At 42.9% G+C, this 20,504-nt stretch overlaps 1 protein-coding gene across 1 annotated transcript in view; it reads left to right on the top strand.

Moving 5' to 3' along the window:
* Positions 1-20,504, top strand: part of IGSF9 (immunoglobulin superfamily member 9) — a 641,834-nt gene that overhangs the window by 565,198 nt on the left and 56,132 nt on the right. Inside the window, 1 exon segment of the mRNA XM_078669195.1 lies at positions 3,979-4,124. Coding sequence (XP_078525321.1) covers positions 3,979-4,124 — 146 coding nt within the window.

Raw genomic sequence — 20,504 nt, 5'->3', positions numbered from 1 at the left:
CACCTTTCGACATGCGTCTGAATTATGCCCGTCCTTCTTTGCTTTGCTTTCACTAGTAAGCAAAAGAGAACCCACCTACCCTTTCAGGGTAGTTGTTCCACTGCCAGATGAGTAACTGAGTCATGAGTGTATGGTAGCCGATTAGAGTAGTGGGTGGTTGTCAGATTGTCCTGCTTGATTCCATGTAGATGGTGCCAGCTTAGTACATTCAGGCAGCTGTAGCCATGATCCTAGTGCACAATTACTCAGTATCTAAACTTGTGCCCTTTAGTTGGTAGTGAAAGCTTGCTATAGCGGAATTTGGTTTTTCTATATGGCAGGTGGCTAGGTTTTGTCGCTTGTGTTATTTACAATAAGATAAATGCACTATAATTCAGTTGAGGGGTGATCAACATGTATATTATGGCTGATATTACTATAACCTCTTCGAGGTAGAAGTGAATGTCCTTCCCTGACCGGCCTGTTTGCTGATCAAAACTATTTAGGTGCTTTACAGTACAAGTCTTATGAGGAGGGGGTCAGAGAGGTGGGCCCATGAAGAAAGGGGCGGGTCTGTAGTCATACATACATGAGCGGCATCATATGTTGGGATGATGGACACATAGGAGGCCCTGGTATGGAGTGAGTGTGATGTTTTCATTCATAGCATGCTCCAAGGGGAAACATCCTTTAGAACGGAACTTTCACAACACGGTACCATTACCACGCAGGTTTTACAACGCAAGTCGTTACAACGACTTGCGCTGGAGGGCGCTGTAGGATAGGGAATAGTTTAATTTACTATCCAACACCTTCCCTACTATCCACGGGGACTGGAGTTGGAATAGTAAATTAAACTATTCACTATCCAGCGCCCCCCAACGCAGTCGTTGTAACGACGTGCATTGTAAAACCTGCGTGGTAACGGTACGCGTTGTGAAAGCACGCGTTGTACCGTCATACATCCGCTCCACGAACTCGAGATCGCAATGCGAGACCCAGGGATAGCAGAACTTGGGAGCAGTGTTAGGAGATAGTGTTTCATGGGAAGAATACCGAATGCATGGGACAACCTCCAGCAGACGCTGCCGAAGCACAGAGCCAACACATGCATTACAAAAAGAAGGAACGCTTACACACTGTAACAATCACATTTGTTTGCATAGTATGAACCTCAATGTCAAAACAAGGCATTTCAGTGATGGGAATGTATTTGTTCACTCTCACTGTCTTTATTTTTTGTCTACCAACATGCAATCTTCACAAGGTGCCTGGCATGGCGCTTCTTCGTTCGACTTCCGGTAGAAGTTCAAATTGGACTCTTACAATTAATGAAAGACAGGTGACTTTATTGGATATTACCTTGATAAAGTATCAACCATATCCTAGCCCCCCCCCTCGACAATCAATACCAAAGGTGTTAGAGTTGTCAGTTGTTGTTGTGGAATTACTGTGGTTATTGCTACCCTTATGTTTATGTCCTCCCTCCTTCCACTGCAATTCCCGGTGTCCACTCGAAGGGCACCACGAGGTGGCTGGCTTCCCCCTTTCAAATCATCTGATCTGGGAGTCCTCTCGGCTGAGGGAGTCCATCTCCTTGGTTAAAAAAGTTTTATGTTATGTTCACTCCGTTATATGGCCTTCATACCCTGCATTCTATTTTTTTACTAATAATCTACTATTTATGTGGCAGTACTGAGTTATGTGTAAACTATTTTGGTATGTTCTGTAGCAGTTTGGAGAAAAACAATTAGCTAACAAAGTAAACTTGGTTGTCGAACCTTATTAACTCCATATCCACATTTTATAAATCAGGGCTCGGGGAGAAGGTTCTTTCCACTGGGCGGCTATAAATGCGCGTGCAGGTCCTTTCCGTCAGATGGCCTCATGGGCACAGACAGAATTATACCTTTTTACTCCAGTGTTAGACAAGTTATTTGATTTTGCTAAAATTATGTCTAAATAATGTACTTACTTATAGTGGCTTTCAGCCAGCCCTCTCCAGCCATCGGTCCCTTGTGTCATTCTCATGATGCTTCCTCCTACTACAGCATGTATGCATTGGGCGACAGGCTAACTTTATGAATGACATCATTCTGCTCTTTCACAATGAGCACATCCACACAGAAAGGATCTCCCTTTAGTGCCAGGGAGTACTAATGCAATGTGTGCTTTATTAAACCAATAACATTTTTTGCTATGAGTGTTTTCTTTTGTATTGGCTATATCAACTCTCTCAACAATGAAGTTTTACAAAAACTGTAAAAAACCAAACAAGCACCGGCAAGGCCAAAGGCTGGCAACCTATTAATTTTTGGCTTTTCCAACGTTTATCAGTGCTTTCTGGAAGGAGTTACCAAACAACATTTTACATGACCCCCACCTCAGAGCCTCTCCGGGATAGATTGTAAAAGTATTGGCATGCGTCCGAAATCCTAAGGCATGCCACCCTTGCAACCAGAACTCGTGTTTGCTACACTCGAGCTAAACACAAGCCTGCCCTGCCTAATACTCAGCGTCTTCTTTTGTAAACTGTGACCTCTTCAACCATTTCCAAGTCTAATCTATGTTCAGCTTGACACACAAACACATACACACCTAGGACATCCTTAAAAGATTAATGGTGCTCCTGCCAGTACCGGGTAGTCTTTACCCCATGTATACCCAGAGGAGGGCTGCCTACTGAATCGAGAGATCCCAGCTGGCTTGGTGGAGACAGTTTTGTCGAAAGAACTTCCACAAACTAGTCTGGAGCACTTCGATCAAAACTGGAATGCGAGACCAGCAGTCATGTTGTGGCTGCCCTTTCTGCATTCTTTTTGTTTCTTAGAAACATTTTGTAAAAGCGAGGTTTTGTTTCTGAGAAGCAACACTTAAGTGGCTTTCTCCCCGGTTATTCGGGCAATCGTTCCTTTTTTCCCGCCTGCGACACAATGTTTCGGGTGCCACTTTTTAATAAAAAAGCAGAACTGCCCGTTTAGCTAGTTGCAGTCGCTGCCCATTTACGGTGTGGTTCCTACACCGCCAATCTCTAGATGAGGCACAGAGACTTGTACTTCAAAATGCAAATAGATCTAACGACCAAGAAACACATGCACTCACATACACATATACTCAAGCTAGTTTGATGCACATACACTTCAACAATCAGGCACACACCTAAACACACTCAAACACAAAGACACACACAGATATACACTCCCCAACTCATGAATCTTGCATAGAGACAAAAACTCAAACTCACAGAAACTGTAACTCCCCCAGACACAAATAGCAAACGGTATAACAGCCTTACAAGGGCTGACTTGCACACAAACATGCAGATGCAGGGACACACAGATACACACATTAATAGAGACACAGAAACAGATTCATACACAGTCATGAAGACATGAAACAGATGCAATTGCACTCAGAACTACACATTAATGCACATGTGCACTCCCACACATATATGCCTTCTGTCACTGCCCTGGTGTAAATGGTTGGAACAACCAACCAGGTCTTCTTCAGTTTTTGTTTCTTTTGTGCTTCCTACCTCCAACCCGGCCACTTTTATGGAGTCCTTTTACTAGTATGTACATGGCAGGCAGTGAAGAACCCTGTCCATGGCTGGACTGGTCTTGTGGGATGCTGCAATAACCCAAAAAGCACCAAGTGTTTCTCTTCAGAACTATCTAAAAAAAGCTGTCAGGTCAATAGGAACAAATGGGATGAGGTGTTTTTAATCATCATTAAAAATATAGATCTTGGGAAAGAAAGCCCTTGTGCCGTAGGAGAGAGCCTGACTGCTCAATGTGTGTAGCATTCCAACAGCAGCTTTTATTTCCAAGTACTTCCCCAGCTGCCTTTCCTCGTAGAAAAAACTACTTACCTCAGTCAAGCTGTTGTGCTTTGTGGCGCTTTGTCATTGGTTGTGTGGTGATGTTATACCTGACAGCTCTGTAAGGCGTTTCTTACCAACTGCCTTGTAATCTAACCTACCATTTGATTCTGTAGGAGGAACACCTCGGTTGACGAGAACTATGAGTGGGATACAGAGTTCACTATAGAGACTGACATCCTTGACGCACTTCATCTGTACCGCAATGGGCACCCCAAGAGACCGGTCTCCACTATTGCAATGCAGGAGCTCGAGAGGCAAAGTAAGTGTATGTATATATATATCAATCTATATCTATGTATATGATGGTATTGGTATTTGCATACCACAGACCTTGCTGGGGATCAATGAAGAGTGGGGGGTGAGGAATCACGGGCCTGAGCACCTGAGGGAAAGTGTGGTACACATAAGATATTGCAAGTGGGGGATATGCGGCCTGAGTTGGAGATACAGGTTATGCCGCCTAAAGACGTGTGATGGTACTGGCCTAGTGGCTCCCCGCACAGAGTACATGGTCATTATATTTGGTAAAAGTCACAAAGAAGTACAACCTTACTTTGTTTTGAGGAACAGGGTGAATTTTATATCACGCCAACTCGACCCAAAGTTTTTGGAGTATTTTACATGAGCACCAGTTACATTACATAAGGTCACCGATTTTCAGCTGTGCAAATTCACAAAATGTTCCAGATGTAAACATGGGAAGCAACTCGAATCAAACATTTACTCCCAGTCACAGATGCATATGGCTGGGTCCAAATTTTGGGTGGCGTGGTGAGCAAAAAAAACGATGGATTAACGCAGATCTGTGACTGAGGGTGAATGTTTGATTTATTCAGCATTCCATCCATCAGCAGTTATTTTTGGTTTTGTCACCCTAAGTGGGAAGGGTGTGCCCAGATGTGGGTCCTGTGCTTACTGTGCCACTGGATTCAAGCTAGTCAGGCTAATGAGGGGCGATACCCCGAAACCTGTCCCAGGATGCTTGTTTTCGGTCCAGAGATGACCTAGCCTGGCAGTTCAGGCTGGACTGTTCCCAGGGAAGCAGGGTCAAGCCTGATTTGCATATGCTTGAGTCCAAAGTGTGGTGGCGTGTTGAGTAAAAAAACATTGAATTAAACCCAGATTGGGGGTGAATGTTTGATTTGTACAGTATTCCTCCCATCATCTGTTCTTTTTGAGATTCAGTGATAGCCTGGTAACTCAAGATGTGATAACTGTAGGGAGGCATTTAACAATGGTAAATGCTGGATGAAACACTTGATCTGACATATATACTATAAAGTGTATCACTCAGGCAGAAAATACGGCAGTACCCAGCAGTTGTGTTTTTATTAATCAGCAAGTGAATCAGGTTATGGTACCTACATATTAAGGAGATCCAGCGGCCCCTCTCCTTGGAAAGAAACAGCATTCGTTTAAGATTATATGCTGTGACAGGCTAGCTATGAGTGTCAAGAACAAGGATGAGAAACAACCCTAAAGACTGAGTTCGGTTTGAAATAATTCAATGTCAGGTGAACATAAATAGCTTGGTATCTGACTGGAAGCATTATCTGAGAATCAAAGGCAAACCGAACATGAAACAAGTATGCATCTGAGGAGTAACAGCAAAGGCAGAATACCGGAGCATGGACAAAAAGAATGATGGCAAAAGGTGAAATCCAGGAGCGAGTGTCTAAGGCACCAGTTAAAATGTAATATTATAGAGTGTGGGTTGGGATCTAATGGTAAACTGAGTTTATTGTTCTATAAAAAAAATTGAATACCAACATGGAAGCTAGCTGGAAGTAGTGAGCTGAGGCTAGTTTTAAAACATGGATCCAGAGCAGCTCTGTATGATTATTTCAGAGAAAAGCTGGTGGTTGAGTACTGTGTTTTTTCACATCCGTGTCATTGTTCATTTCTTTCTACTCGATGTTGATGCCAATGGAGTTTTTAGCCATCTGCTTGTCACTAATGTTCAAGATTGAGACACTGACCTCTGGAGCTAGACTTCACGTGGGAATCCGGGACTGGTAGCTAAGGTACAGAAATATGTTAATTGTAGAATTGTAAGGGAAAGGAGAAATTTTTAAAAAGGTAGCGGGAGAGATGCTATTCATCTTTATTCTAATTGTTTAAAATAGAAGTAGTAGTTGAGGACTTGAAGTTTGAAGTTAAATTTTAAACCCTTTTTAATATAAATGTTTCATAAAGGGATGTGACATAGGACAACAATATGGTTATGTCTAGGGGTAGATCTGGTAGACAAGAATTGAGGGATGCAACAATACACACAAAATATATAACACATTTTAATGGTAGCTTATTACATGGAGAAATACAAGTGCGGGGGACTTGAGGGTAAGGTTAGATGAAAGACATTGAAATATGAGAAGTAGCCACAGATTGGATGTTCGTTTGAAAGCATAATCGGCGCTCAGGATGGAGTTCCAATGTGGGGACCTGTCATGCTGCAGAAACCAATCTGGATGATGCAGAGGTTGGTTTTGTCGTAGCAAGAAGGTATGGAGTGGCCAATCTCATTTTGAATAGCAGGGTATCTAGTTGGAGCTTGTGTGAAATAAAAAGCAAGTAGAAGAGTGGGCCTAAGTGTTCTATTTCTTGAATAGAAGGCACCCAGGTGAGAATTCTAATGGACTTCACATTGTCCAAGAGAGGGTCAACCTCTCTGGCATTGGTCAGAGCAATGACTAAATAGACTTTGTGAGCAAGGACAAGGTAGCAAGCCGCAATTGTATCTAGACACAAGGAAGTTGCCCCAATCTTCCAAGGTTGAGGCATTCCCAACATGGGCTTCTTCACAGTGCCACAAATCTCCAAAACCTCACTTTTGACCAGCAACTAGCATTATCCAATTACTCTAGTTGAAAGCGTTTCCGATTTCCTGGTACTGGGTATAGGCCGAAGCTTTTCCTGTTGTGTCTTTGATTCCATGGCTGCTCAGACACAGCAGCCTGGGCAGTAAATACTAGCGTACTGCTTCGTAGGCGTGCTTGGTTAAGAATTTCAGGATTTAAATCTAAGTTGCAAGCCTCTATTCTCAACCAACCATTTGACAAAGAACAACTCTTTGGTCCAGCTGTTGAAACATCACTGGAAAAAAATAAAAAGAAAACTGAGGTTGCAAAGTCCGTGGGGGCCTTACAATCACCTTCCAACAGACGATCCTTTTGCTGCTCATTTTACAGGGGTGGCTCCAAAAATATATCTACAGAAATTCCCTCCTCCTCTTACAAAGGCAACAATCAGTCACCTTCTTCAAGAGGTTACTTTAGAGGTGTATATAGAGGAAATAAAGGAAAGGGACGAGGCAGAGGTAATTCAACACGCACTTCCCCTGCAAACACCAAACAGTGACGTCATTTCCATACCCCCAATCATTCCACTCCTGTCGGGGGATATCTTTCCCAGTTTCTAATCATTTGGAATATGATTACATCAGACAAATGGGTTCTACAAATTATCCAATCTGTTTACTGCCTGGAGCTTACAAACACTCCACCAAACATTCCTCCAAGGTCACACCTCATGTCACAAGAACATCTTACCCTTCTAAAGCAAGAGGTTCTCTCTTTGTTGCAGAAAGGTGCAATAGAACCGGTCCCTTTCCAATACCAAGGGGCAGGTGTGTACTCCCTCTACTTTCTAAATCCCAAAAAAGACGGCTCTCTCAGGCCTATATTAGACCTCAGAGAACTAAATCTGTACATTCAGTCGGACCACTTTCGTATGGTAACACTCCAACAAGTACTACCGCTCCTTCAGCAAGGCTAATTACTCTCCACTCTGGATTTAAAGGACGCTTATTTTCATATCCCAATACATCCTTCACACCACAAATACCTCAGGTTGATGGTAGCAGGCCAGCATTATCAATTCAAGGTGCTCCCATTCGGAGTAACAACCGCACCCTGGGTTTTCACAAAATGCTTAGCAGTGGTGGCAGCCCATCTACAAAAACAACAGGTTCATGTCTTCCCATACTTAGACGACTGGCTCATAAAGGCCAGCTCGAACAACAGCTGTTTACGCCACACACAAAAAACTGTGCAATTGCTATACGAACTGGGATTCACAGTAAATCTGTCCAAATCCCATCTCCAACACTCGAGCATATCAAGGGGCTACTGTAGTCACAAAAAAGCTCTAGCATACCCAACTCCAGCCAGGGTCCGGAATATACAAGTCCTGCTGTCTCAATTTCAGCCTCAACGCCCTTCACCAGCTCGTGTGTTCATGCAGTTACTGGGAATGATGGTGTCTTGCATTCTAATAGTCCCTTACGCAAGACTTTAAATGTGTCCACTACAGGAATGCTTAGCACATCAGTGGAACCAGGCTCAGGGTCTGTTATCAGATCTAGTGTTGGTAGACGGCCGCACCCATTGCTCTCTGCAGTGGTGGAACACACAAAACCTTTTAAAAGGGCGGCCCTTCAGCGACCCGGCTCCACAGATAGTACTAACAGAAGACGCATCACTGACAGGTTGGGGAACACATCTCCAAACCCACACAATTCAGGGCATGTGGAGCTTGCAGCAGAAACAACTTGATAGAAATCACCTAGAGCTGCTAGCAATTTTTCAGGCACTGAAAGCGTTTCAAGTTCATCTAGTACGCAAGACTGTCTTGATTCGTACAGATAACATGACAGCAATGTATTACATACAAAAACAGCGGGGGACACTCTCTCCAGCTGTCACAGCTAGCACAGACCATCTAGAAATGGGCCATACATCACAAAATGTATCTCCTAGCGGAACACCTTCCAGGAGTAAACAATCAGATGGCAGATCCGCTCAGTCATCAGACACAATAAATCAACGAATGGGAACTACACCCTCAAGTTCTCCTCCCATTTTTTCAAATGTGTGGCTTCCCAGACATAGATCTGTTCGCCACACACCTAAACGCAAAATGCCCAAACTTCGCGTCCAGGTATCCACACCCATTGTCCAAGGGCAATGCACTATGGATGAATTGGTGTGTGATATTTGCTTACCCTTTTCCTTCTCTCCCACTCATTCCATTAGAGGTTTGGAAACTCAAACAAGCGTCCCCGACACTAATCCTAGTTGCTCCCACGTGGGCACATCAACCCTGGTTCACAACCTAGTTGGAACTGTCAGTAGTTCCTCATCAAAAACGACGTCTTACACCCAATCTCCTCACACAGAACCATGGAGACATAAGACATCCAGACCCCAGTCAACTCAACCTGGTAATCTGGCTCCTGAAGTCCTAGAGTTTGGCTACCTTAATCTACTTTCAGACTGCATGAATATTATCAAAGAAGTTAGATGTTTTACCACAAGAGCCTGCTGTGCAGCAAAGTGGAAGCGGTTTGTAATATACTGTACTAACAACCACATCAAGCCGCTTGATGCTTCTGTTAAAAAACATTATATGTTATTTCTTACATCTACAGCGTTCCAATTTAGCGTACACATCCATACGCTTACATTTGGCTATGATAGCTGCATACATCCAGAATAGACAACATCTATCTCTCTTTAGAGTGCCTGTCATCAAAGCTTTTATAGAGGGATTCAAAAGAGTCATTCCCCCAAGACATCCACCTGTTCCAGTGTGGAATCTCAACATTGTTCTCACCAGGCTAATGGGTCCACCCTTCGAACCATTACACAGATGTGAACTGTAATTTCTCACATGGAAAGTAGCTTTCCCCATAGCCATTACATCACTGAGGAGAGTCAGTGAGCTTCAGGCAGAACTATAGAAGAACCCTTTTTGCAGATGCAGCAAAATAAAGTAGTTCGTCGGACCAATCCTAAATTCCTTTCTAAAGTCATTTATGCCTTTCATATCAATCAATCTGTTGAGTTACCTGTGTTCTTCCTTCAACCAGATTCTGTGGCAGAACGTGCCCCACACAATTAAGATGTGAAGAGTGCATTACTTTATTACATAGAAAGGACAAAACCTTTCCGTGAGACAAACCAAATTTTTGTCACTTTTGCTCCACCACATAAAGGCAATCCCATATCAAAATCAGGTATTGCACGGTGGATAGTCAAGTGCATTCAAATATGCTATGCAAAAAGCAAAACGAACATTAACATTTCCCCCTATTTTATTTTATTTTATTTTGAAAGTTTTATATAGCGGGAACAAGATCTTTGCAGATAACAGAGCGCTTTACACAGGCAAGTGGGGGGTAGGGGAACAAGAGGGCATCGTAGGGAGGTAGATCATCAAGTTCATATACATAGCAAAAATATTACGTATAGTACAGGTATGAGGTAGCATGGCATAGTTGGAGCGTAGGTCATCAGAACGATGTAAATAATACAGAAATATAAGTCAAAACACACGTGCATAGGAATATAAAGGCTTTATCATAATAAAAAAACTGGTAATACTGTTTGACGCAATGTCAATCAAACGAATTGTTCAAGTGTATTTAGCCATAAGGATATTTTTGACTTCTTTCTTAAAAAGAAGGGAGGAGGAGATGAGCCTCGTTTGAGGAGGAAGTGCGTTCCAGATCCTGGGCGCCATACCAGAGAAGGAGCGTTTGTACGTTTTTTCCTTCCGGAATCTTCGCGGTTTCAGCAGAAGATTGTTTATGCTCCTGGTAGTTCTGGATCCGCCGGAAATTGTCAACTTATGAGTGAGGTAGCTGGGTGATTTCAGGTGTATAGCCTTGTGCGTCATGCAGGCAATTTTCAGCTGTATTCTGGCTTCAAGGGGCAGCCAGTTCAATGCTTTGAAGTCAGGGGAGATATGCAAATGTTTTTTTGATCCAGTGATGAGTCTTGCTGCCGCATTTAGTGACGCTCTGAGGGGTGCAGTTGTCGTAAGGGGGAGGCCGCAGAGGGCCACGCTGCCGTAGTCTATGCGAGGGATGACTAGTGCTTGTACTGCTGTTTGGAAGTCTTTTGCTGGGAGGAAGGGTTTCAGTTTCCTCAAGGTATTTATTTGGAAGTTCGCCCCCTTAGTAGCCTTGCTGATATGCTGCTGCATGTTGAGGTTGGTGTCAAGTGTTATGCCTAAGGATTTTGCTGAGTCCACGATGGTCGGTTGGACATTGAGTGCTGTTAGGTGCTTAAGCCATGTTTGTACGGAAGGTATTTTCGTGGGAGGTGAGATAAGGAGGAACTCAGTCTTCATAGCATTGAGTTTGAGGTGGTTATCGGCCAGCCAAGATTGGGTGCTCCTGATCGTTGAGTTCAGACTCAGGATGTCTTTGGGGGATTGTAACTTGAGATATATTTGAGTGTCATCGGCGTACATGTGAAAGTGTACATTGGATGCTTGTAGCAGGGTGGTGAGAGGTTCCATAACTAGGTTGAACAAAGTAGGGGATAGGCAGGATCCTTGAGGGACACCTAACGATACCGGTACTGGTGAAGACATCAGGTTTTTGCTCTTGAATTTTTGAGACCTGTTGTGTAGAAAGGAAGTGAACCAGCTAAGCACAGTCCCAGAGAAGCCCATTCTTGTCTTTAGGAGTTCGAGTAAGTTCTCATGTTTCACTGTGTCGAATGCTGAAGAGAGATCAAGAAGGATGAGGAGGCAGGTATTATTTTGATCTAAGATTTGGATGGCGTCGTCAATTATGTGAGTCATAGCTGTTTCGGTGCTGTGCCCTGCTAGGAAGCCTGATTGGTGTGGGTTGAGGAGATCACACTGTTCTATGTGCTTTTTCAATTGTAGTTGGACGCATTTTTCTAACAGTTTGGCAAGAGTGGGAATGTTGGTAATCGGACGGTAGTTGCTTAGATCAGTGGGGTCAGCTGTTGGTTTCTTCAGTAACGGTGTAACTTGTCCAACTTTAAGGGAGTCCGGGATGGTTCCTTGTTGTAGTGAGCTATTGATAATTTTAGTCCAGAGTGGGAGTAGCAAAGGGATGAAGTCTTTTACGGCATTAGCGGGAAGAGGGTCAGTGAGGTGAGTGGATGGTTTCAGGGTGCTGAGTATTCTGTCAATTTCTTCTTCAGAGTAGGTGTCAAAGGATGACCATGTCGCATTGTTTTTTAGTTTATTGGGTGTTATGCAGTTGGGTATTGAGTAAAGGCTTGCGTCATTGAGGAGGTCGCTCTTTATATTGTCGGTTTTTTTGTTAAAGAAAGCTGCGAAATCTTCACAGGAAGGAGTGGTGCTCATAATGTCGACAGCTGGGGGTTGTTCCTTGGATTGAGATCGGATTAGCTCGAACAATTTACTTGGACGGTTTTTTGCTTGGTCTAGCTGGAGTCTGAAGAACTCTGACTTCGAGCGTTTTATTTTCCTGAAGTATGCATTTCTCTTTTTCCTCAGAGTATTAAGATGCAATGTCGAAGGAACTGATCTCCAGGTGCGCTCTGCCGTTCGCATAGCCCGTTTCTCTTCATTAAGACTCCCGTTGTACCAGGGGTTGGATATCTTAGTGGATACTCTTTTCAGTTGCATTGGAGCGGCCTCATTGATTATTGAGGCCATGGAGTTGAGATAGTGGTCAGTTAGGTGCTGAACGTCAGTAACGTTGGTAGGGGGGAGTAGGAGATTGCAGCTGTTAGGGGGTAGAGAGTTTGGATTGAGTTTCCTCATGTCTCTTTTCCAAACTTTGGGCTTGGAGTATTGCACCGGGATGAGTTTTACTTTTTCCTTGATAAGGAATGTGATAATATGGTGGTCTGACCAGTCACAAGGTTGGATTGAGTCAAGTTGAGTGGTGCCTTCTTTGGAGATGACCAGGTCGAGGATAGAGCCTTTGTCATATGTCGGGGTGTTGAAAATTTGAGTGAGGTCAGAAGCGTTAAGGACATTTTTGAGGCTATTAACTACTGCGTCACTGCAATCATTCCAATGGAGATTGTAGTCACCAAGGTAGATTTGTGTGTTTTGCCGTCCTGCGTTGATTGGCACACTCTTCATGCAAACTGGGGGCTTCTATGGCATTCTTAGGAAATATACCCATAGATGACAAATGCAAAGCTGCAACATGGTCTACACCTCACACATTCACAAAACACTATTGTGTAGATGTGTTAGCAAGACAGCAAGGTAGTGTGGGCCAAGCAGTTTTACGTACACTATGTCAGACAACTGCAACAACTACAGGTTAGCCACCGCTTTGGGAGCTAACTGCTCTGTAGTCTATGCACAGCATATGACCTACAGCTCATATGCCACAAATGGAAAATGCTACTTATCCAGAATGCATCTGTTCTTGGTATATAGAGTCATATGCGCCCACCCGCCTCCCCAGGTACCTATTCCTGTTATAGTAACATCTTACTTAGATACATGCATTCATGCACATTTCCTTTTACTACACTTACTAACTCCATTATCACCCTCTGAGGGAAAACAATCTAACAATGGAGTTGATGCCCATGCGTACTATCACCGAAAGGAGGAGTCACCTACCTCGTGCTTGAAAGACTTCTTCGAAGAAAAAACAAAGTGCAAAACTCTGGACCCAACACTGGATGGCTATTTATGCACAACATATGACTCTACAACTCTATATGCCAAGAACAGATGCATTCTGGGTAAGAAGCATTTTCCTTACCACACTGCTGCCTAATGATCTGGAGTTTGGATACACAATCATTCAAGTAAACTCCAGACACATCATTAGGATTGCAGGGCAAAATCAGCATCAACAAACCTATGCCTTGTAGAGGAAATGTTTTAATATTTGGCATGTACGCACTGTATCAATCAGCCTCACAAACTGATGTCATATCTACTGCATCTATTGGAATTAGACCTGTAAAACCTGTCTACCAGAGTCCATCGAAGAGCCATTTAAATGCTGTCTATTTTCTCACTCTGATTGATCAAGGAATTAATCGGAGGTCTATTTTGGATATTTCAACCAGTGGTAAAGCTAGCCTTACAGAGGAGCTCAACAAAGTTTTTGCAGCACAGACGAGGTCTCTTTACGGACCAATTCACAAGGTGCATCTAAAGCAACAGTCTTGAAAATAGCCTAGTATGTAGCAATAATGTTCGCATCAAGGGTTATTGTGCAAGCTTTTACTATCAAACCATGTTATTATAAGACTTTTAATAAGCACAGGTTTTCTAATGACAGGATTGTCCTGAAGTTCAATCCCTGCTTTATATAAGAGCTTACATTTGAACCTGCAGGTTAAGTTACCCACCTTTTATTTCGCATTCTACAGCCCCCACAAGAAATCTCTGCAAACCTTGGACACCAAGAGATGTCTACAGTTCTAATTGAACAGGATGAAAGAATTTCACAAAATAGACCCACTTTACATAAAAGGGATTATCCCGTGGATTGCAGCTTGTATTGTTCTCTGTCACTGTAAAGTTGGATACACTTGTAGAACATTCCAATAGGGAACTGTTGACAACAGCGACTCTCTTCCGGGTGTCCCTCTTACAGACATTGGTAATGCTACATTTAAACAGCATTCATGCTTGGATGTCAGCACAAACTGCAATGGTGGAACAAGAACAACTTGTGAATGGGCAGGTTGTTTCTCAACCCACATCCTCTGTTGACTTTCAATACAGTTGCCTCTTACCTGGGATGGGAATCTGACATGGGCGACCTCACAGTCCTAGGCCAGTGGTCCCTGCAGGAGTGCCTGGCACACCTTACTATGTTGGAGCCCATGGCCCTAAAATTATCTTTTCGAGCCTTTGAAACAGGTTCACAACAAAGTTTTGTTCATCAAAACAGACATTATGACCACCCCATATTACATACAAAAACAGGACACACATACACACAATTTGGCCATCTAGTGTCTTTCCCGGTGAAACGCTTTCCTGCGGTGAACACTGGCTTTGTGAATCTCAGCAGGAGCCATAAAAAAATTGTGGATTTGAGCTCAACCCGCAAGTGCCAACAGTGTGGCCACCCACAATAATTCAAAATACCAAAACTTCACTTCTAGTAATCCTCACCCTCTGAACTGACAAGTAAATCAGCTAGTATTGAATATTCGTTAATGGATTGACTCGCTACCACTGATTTCATACGTAGTCAGGAAAATATAACAAGCACTGATGACATTATATGGTTCTCTACTTCTAGAGATATCCATCCACCTTCATGAGAGCTTACAACTGCACTAGATTTGCTCACACATCAGGGGCAGCACTTAGGCGTCAAATCACTAGGTTCATCGCATTGAGGTTGGGGTGTACTGAGGTTTTAGAGGCTGAAGATTTACTACATGAGCATGTAATGCAGCTAAATTGAAACTGATTTTGACACTACTTTTAATAATTTTCACATGCAGCCCTTAGCAGTTACAGTACGAGGTATTATTTCCTGCTTGTTATACTTTCAGAAATCATTTCTTGACTACTACTCAAACAGGTACGCTGACCTGCAAAATCTGTGTATCTCAAAAACAGACCACTAGCAAATATTGACAACTCCTGCTATTAAAGCCTTTATTGGAGGTCTTAAAATAATCATCACTCATAATCTGCTTCCAATCCCTTCATGAAACGATAATATTATTTTTAAGAAGTTTATGGGACTCCAATTAAAATCCCTCAATTCATGTCCTCTGCAGTTTTTCTCCTTCTCAGTAGTTTTCTCTGTGGCAACCTCATCTCTTCGAGAGTAATTGAACTTGTGTCAGTTGAAGACCTACTTATGTAGGTACTCAAAGACAGAATTGTTCTTGGAACACGCCATCGTTTCTTCCCAAAAGTCGTCTTGTCTTTTCTTGTGAATCCGTCTATTAACTTGCCTTCCTTTTCCCCGCTACCTCAGTCAATGGGAGAAAGTGTGCTTCATTTCTTAGATGTTATAAGAGCAATTATATGATATATTGACGGTACTCAGCCCATTAGAAAAACCAAGCAACTGCTCATTGTATTTTCACAGGCTCACTTAGTAAACCTATTTCAAAGGCCGATTTACACTCTGTACCTAGGGCACTTCACTCACATAAGAAAACAAGCCACAATAGCCTTCTTAGGTAACATCCCAATAGATATATGTAAAGCTGTTATTCTGTTGTGGATCCACAGGTCTACAAAGTATTACTGTTAATATTCAAGCCCGACAAGAAGCACAAGTTGTACAAATGTTGCTAAAAACACTGTTCCACATGTATCCCATTTTTGCTCACAAACCACTCTAGGAATTTTGGAATTGATTTTCTGTCTATGCATAGCGTGTGATCTACAGAAGCATATTCTGCAATAGAAAAATATGGCCTACCAGTAACAATCAGTTTGCAGCGTGTATTGCTTTAGATTCACATACTCCCTACCTACAATTCCAGATGCGAGCTCCTGGCAACCTGTGTGGTAACATCATTGACGCCTACCTACTCTGTTAATACACATTCCTTCCCAGTTCCCAGACCCAGTCAATAATTTGCATTTCGCCATACATACTTAGCCTCTGGAGTAAAACATTATCTAAGTTGGAGTCTGGATCCTGGCGGATTGTTGTTTTCAGGGGAGGTGTCATGAGACACTTCTAAACCGAAACATCTATGAGCTCAACAATATATGACAGGAGAGTAAACAGTGTGTGACTCTACAGACCCACAAGCTGCAGTCTTGGTGTCTTTAACATACGTCTTAAGTGAGCAGATAATTTGGGCTAACCATGGCTGAGCCTGTGAGGTGTGAACATGTACACATAAAGTTCAAGCCAAATGTGAAGTATTGAAAGTCATTGAACTGTTCCTTGGTGGTACATAGGATTACAGGTTGTGTAAAGTTGTGCTTGGATCTGAGTATAGGATGCAGAAATGGTGTGTAGAATTTGTCAGAGGGACAGACATAACCACTTTATTCGATTAATTAAAATCACAAAAGTACAATACAAAAGGATCCATAAAAACAGTGCATATTATCAGACAATACATATGAGCAATGATAAAATTAAGCATAAAAAGTGTCAGCAGCACATATATGATTCATCAGCAAAGATTTTTGATAAAACTGCATACAAATTTAAAAAAATTAGAATTTCATACAACAGATAGCATAGGGAGTCTTTTTTTCCTAAGGTGGACCGCAGCAACTAAAAAATTAGCAACATTAAAAATGGCCCAAGTATTATTCAGCATCTGGAGGTAAAGCAATGCCGGTCTAACTTGTAGGAATCCCCTATCCCTCAAAAGGGGGATCAGGAACCTCCTACGAATATCACTATAATAATCGCAAAACATCATAAAATGCAGCGTATCTTGTGGGGAGAAATTATCACACTGACATGTGCTTAAATCCTCTGGTTTGCACCAGCTCGTAAAATTGGCAAGCGCGAAATGGATTAGATTAAGGCGGAACCTGGTCAAGAGCCAGCGGTGAAAAGGCTTAGTTACGATTCTCAAATATGGCTCCATTAATAGTGAGGTTTTTGTCAAATAGTGAGCCCTGGCTGTGGATTTCTTTAACTCCAGCTCTTCACGTTCTGTTATCAGAGTGTTCATGAATTGTAACTTAACCCATTTCGCTTCCTCCTTTTTAATCCTTTCAGGACATTAAAAAGTTCAGGGCGCCCCAGTTTCAGAAGCATAGACTTAACACAGGATAGCCATGGAATACTATTGGCTTTATCCAAGGCGACACAATCTCTCATAATTAGGTGGTTCAGTGATAAATCTGGGTTGAGCCAGGTTTTAAGCCAACATATCAATGGAGCTATTCTCAGCAGGTCAGACACATAACCCAACCCCACTTCCTGATGGTTAACAAAGGTGGGGGAATGATTGAGGTATGGACAGAAGAATACGTAAAAATCTGTTTTCTGCTATCTGAACCCTGGCCAGCTATTTATATCCCCAAATGGCTGACCCATACATTGCAATAGCCAAACGTTTGGATCTATACATGCTAAGCATGGCTTCCATGGGCCTCGCTCCCAAATGCTGCGCGAACCCTAATAGGCCTGACGTTGATCTTACAACTGCATATTTCTTAGCCTTTTCTTGAGGGACCCAGGAGCATCTATCGTCAAATAGGACCCCCAGGTATGTAAAAGAGGTCACCCTAGACACCTCTATTCCATTACAAAAGAACGTATAGGCTTTTCTGTTTCTTTGGCCCATTGACATGACATGTGATTTTGCAATGTTCACTGTCAAGTCCAGGGACTTCATATAGGCCCCAAATGCATCCAAAAGCCTTTGAAGACCCAGGGCAGTGCGGGCTAATAGGACAGCATCGTCCACTTATAGGAGAACTGGAATAGTCCTTTCTCCTACATGCAGAATGTCCAAACTGGCCTGGTCTAAAGTTTTTTCTAGCGCGTTAATATATAAAGTAAAAAGTAGTGGCGCCAATATACATCCCTGGCAGACACCTCTGCCCGATTTAAAGTGCCTGGTGCATTTACCATCCTGGGTTACCCTGACTGACGCTGAGAGATCCCCATGCAGATCTGCCAAAAAATGGACCAGAGGGGGATCAAGACCCCTGTCAAGTAAAATAGTCAGCAGCTTTGATCTGTTCACCAGATCAAATGCTGAACTAAGATTCATAAAAGCCATTTGTAAAGAGCCCTTTTTTGCTTTGGTGTATTTACTTATTAATAGGTATAAGTTAAGGCAGAATTTGTCAATGTGACCACTATACAAGAGGATGAGAGCATCATTAGGTCATTAGTCATATCTGTCAATGTTTGGTGGTCTGTTGGGAGAGGGTAAAAAAATGAAAGGAAAGTGAGATATTGTGCCACACATACGGATGAAGTAAACGTTGTGGGGGGCGGGGTAGTGTGTGTGTCTGTGAGCATGTATTTGATGAGATGAGAGATGAGTTTCAGTCAGAGTGGTCAGAACTGAGCTGGTGTGACATCCTTTTTGTTCTCACAAATTATGTAGGAGAAGCAAGGGAGATGTCAAGATTATTGAAGGAAGTCCAGAAGACCCCACAAGTTCAGCAAATAACCTGAATACGTGCATGACATGGTGCAATAACAGTAGCAGTGATGTGGGCATGTGGTAAGGAGGGTAGTCGAATGCAGGTAGAGTAGTAAGTAGTCCCATAGGGAGAAGGCCAGCCCTGTCACGGTGCTACTGGACGTGCTCTCCTAATGAAAGCTATGCCCATGGGGCATAGCTCTCTGTAGCGTAGCACGTCCAGTGGCACCGTTACGCTGGGTGTGAAGGGCCAGCTCAAATTATGGCTATCTTGTAATACTCACCTATGGGAACCTGTAGAGCATTTTTATGCTTGTATTCAGCCATTGTTACTCTTGCTATGGTGAGGCAGAGTGTGGGAGAAGGAGACATGATTACTCTGGAGTGAAGTCAGTTTAGTGCTATCTATGGGCTTGATCACAGTTTCTGGGATTGCTGTGACGTAGAGAGGAGAATAGAGAGGATCAAAGTGTCCTATAATAAACAATGTCTTATTACAGATTGATGGGGCGTTCCACAGATCTATGGGATAAAGTACCACTGCTGTACATTATAAGGATATTGCAAGTCACAGAGGAGTTCTGTAACCATTGTATTCCTTATAATACATAGTCACACAATGAATTGGCCATTTTGTTTAAACTGCAGGTGTAATGATAGTCCAGAATCTACATTTCACCTTGGCAGCTGGTTCTGGGAGCAGGCATTATGATGTCACAATTTTACTGTAATAACAATATGGCTAAGTAGTTATGTTTGTAACCATTGTATTCCTTATAATACATAGTCACACAATGAATTGGCCATTTTGTTTAAACTGCAGCTGTAATGATAGTCCAGAATCTACATTTCACCTTGGCAGCTGGTTCTGGGAGCAGGCATTATGATGTCACAATTTTACTGTTATAACAATATGGCTAAGTAGTTATGTTACTTCATTATTACAGGTGACTAGAGATTTCTCATGTCACCTGTCATAAGGAAATTAGAGAAGAGCTGTTATGCAGGCACAGCAGACTCCCATGTATGGCAAAGTGATACAAGGTGGTAGTATGTTTTTTTAAAAGTAAGTAACTTTAATTAAATATGGTTAATTAAAACCCTTTACAAAATACTTTTAAATAAAGCTCAGTTCAGTAAAATAATTTGGTACACTAAAAGTTTGTAAAAGAGATGAATAAGTGCATTGTAAAAAAGAAGTAACATTTGTGGGGACCACGCAGCCATGTTAATCTAGTTCTGTTTGGTTTGCGTGGTCCTTAATTCTAGGCATGGCCGGACTGGCCTTAGCGGGCACCGGGCGTTTCCCTGGTGGGCCGCTAGGGTGGGGACCGATTTTGCGCCCCTGGGGGTCGTTTTTGTTACAGGCCGTTTTTGCAGCATAGATGCAAAATCGGCCCCTGTAACAAAATCGGCCGAAATCAGCATTGGCAAACAGCTCAGCCGTCCCAGGGGGGCCGGCAGAGCTCTTTGCCAGGGCCAGTTTTGGTTCCCAACCGGCCCTGATTCTAGGCTGGCCGAAAGGGCCTCATCTGCCAACTCTTTGCAGTTTCATTTCTGCCAGGGTTAGAAATTTCACCAGCTTGCATTTCAGTTGGGGGTCGTCTGGTTTAAAGCACGCTATCACTACTTGTCTACGTGTAGGTTGAATAGTGGTTTGAGCAACCAAGCCCTTTCTTTCTTCAAGTGAATGCAGGTGCGGATCATGTGTGCCATGTCCTCCATTCCATCACTTCATAGGCGGCAGCTCATTGAGGTTTGCCCCCTCAGCCATGGTGGGAAATGCAGGATAGCAGGAGGTTTTCCCAGCT

Source organism: Lissotriton helveticus, chromosome 12 (genome assembly GCF_964261635.1).
Source record: "Lissotriton helveticus chromosome 12, aLisHel1.1, whole genome shotgun sequence".
Taxonomy (NCBI): Eukaryota; Metazoa; Chordata; class Amphibia; order Caudata; family Salamandridae; genus Lissotriton; species Lissotriton helveticus.
The sequence above is the reverse complement of the archived record's forward strand: the minus strand, read 5'-3'. Positions and strand labels throughout refer to the sequence as shown.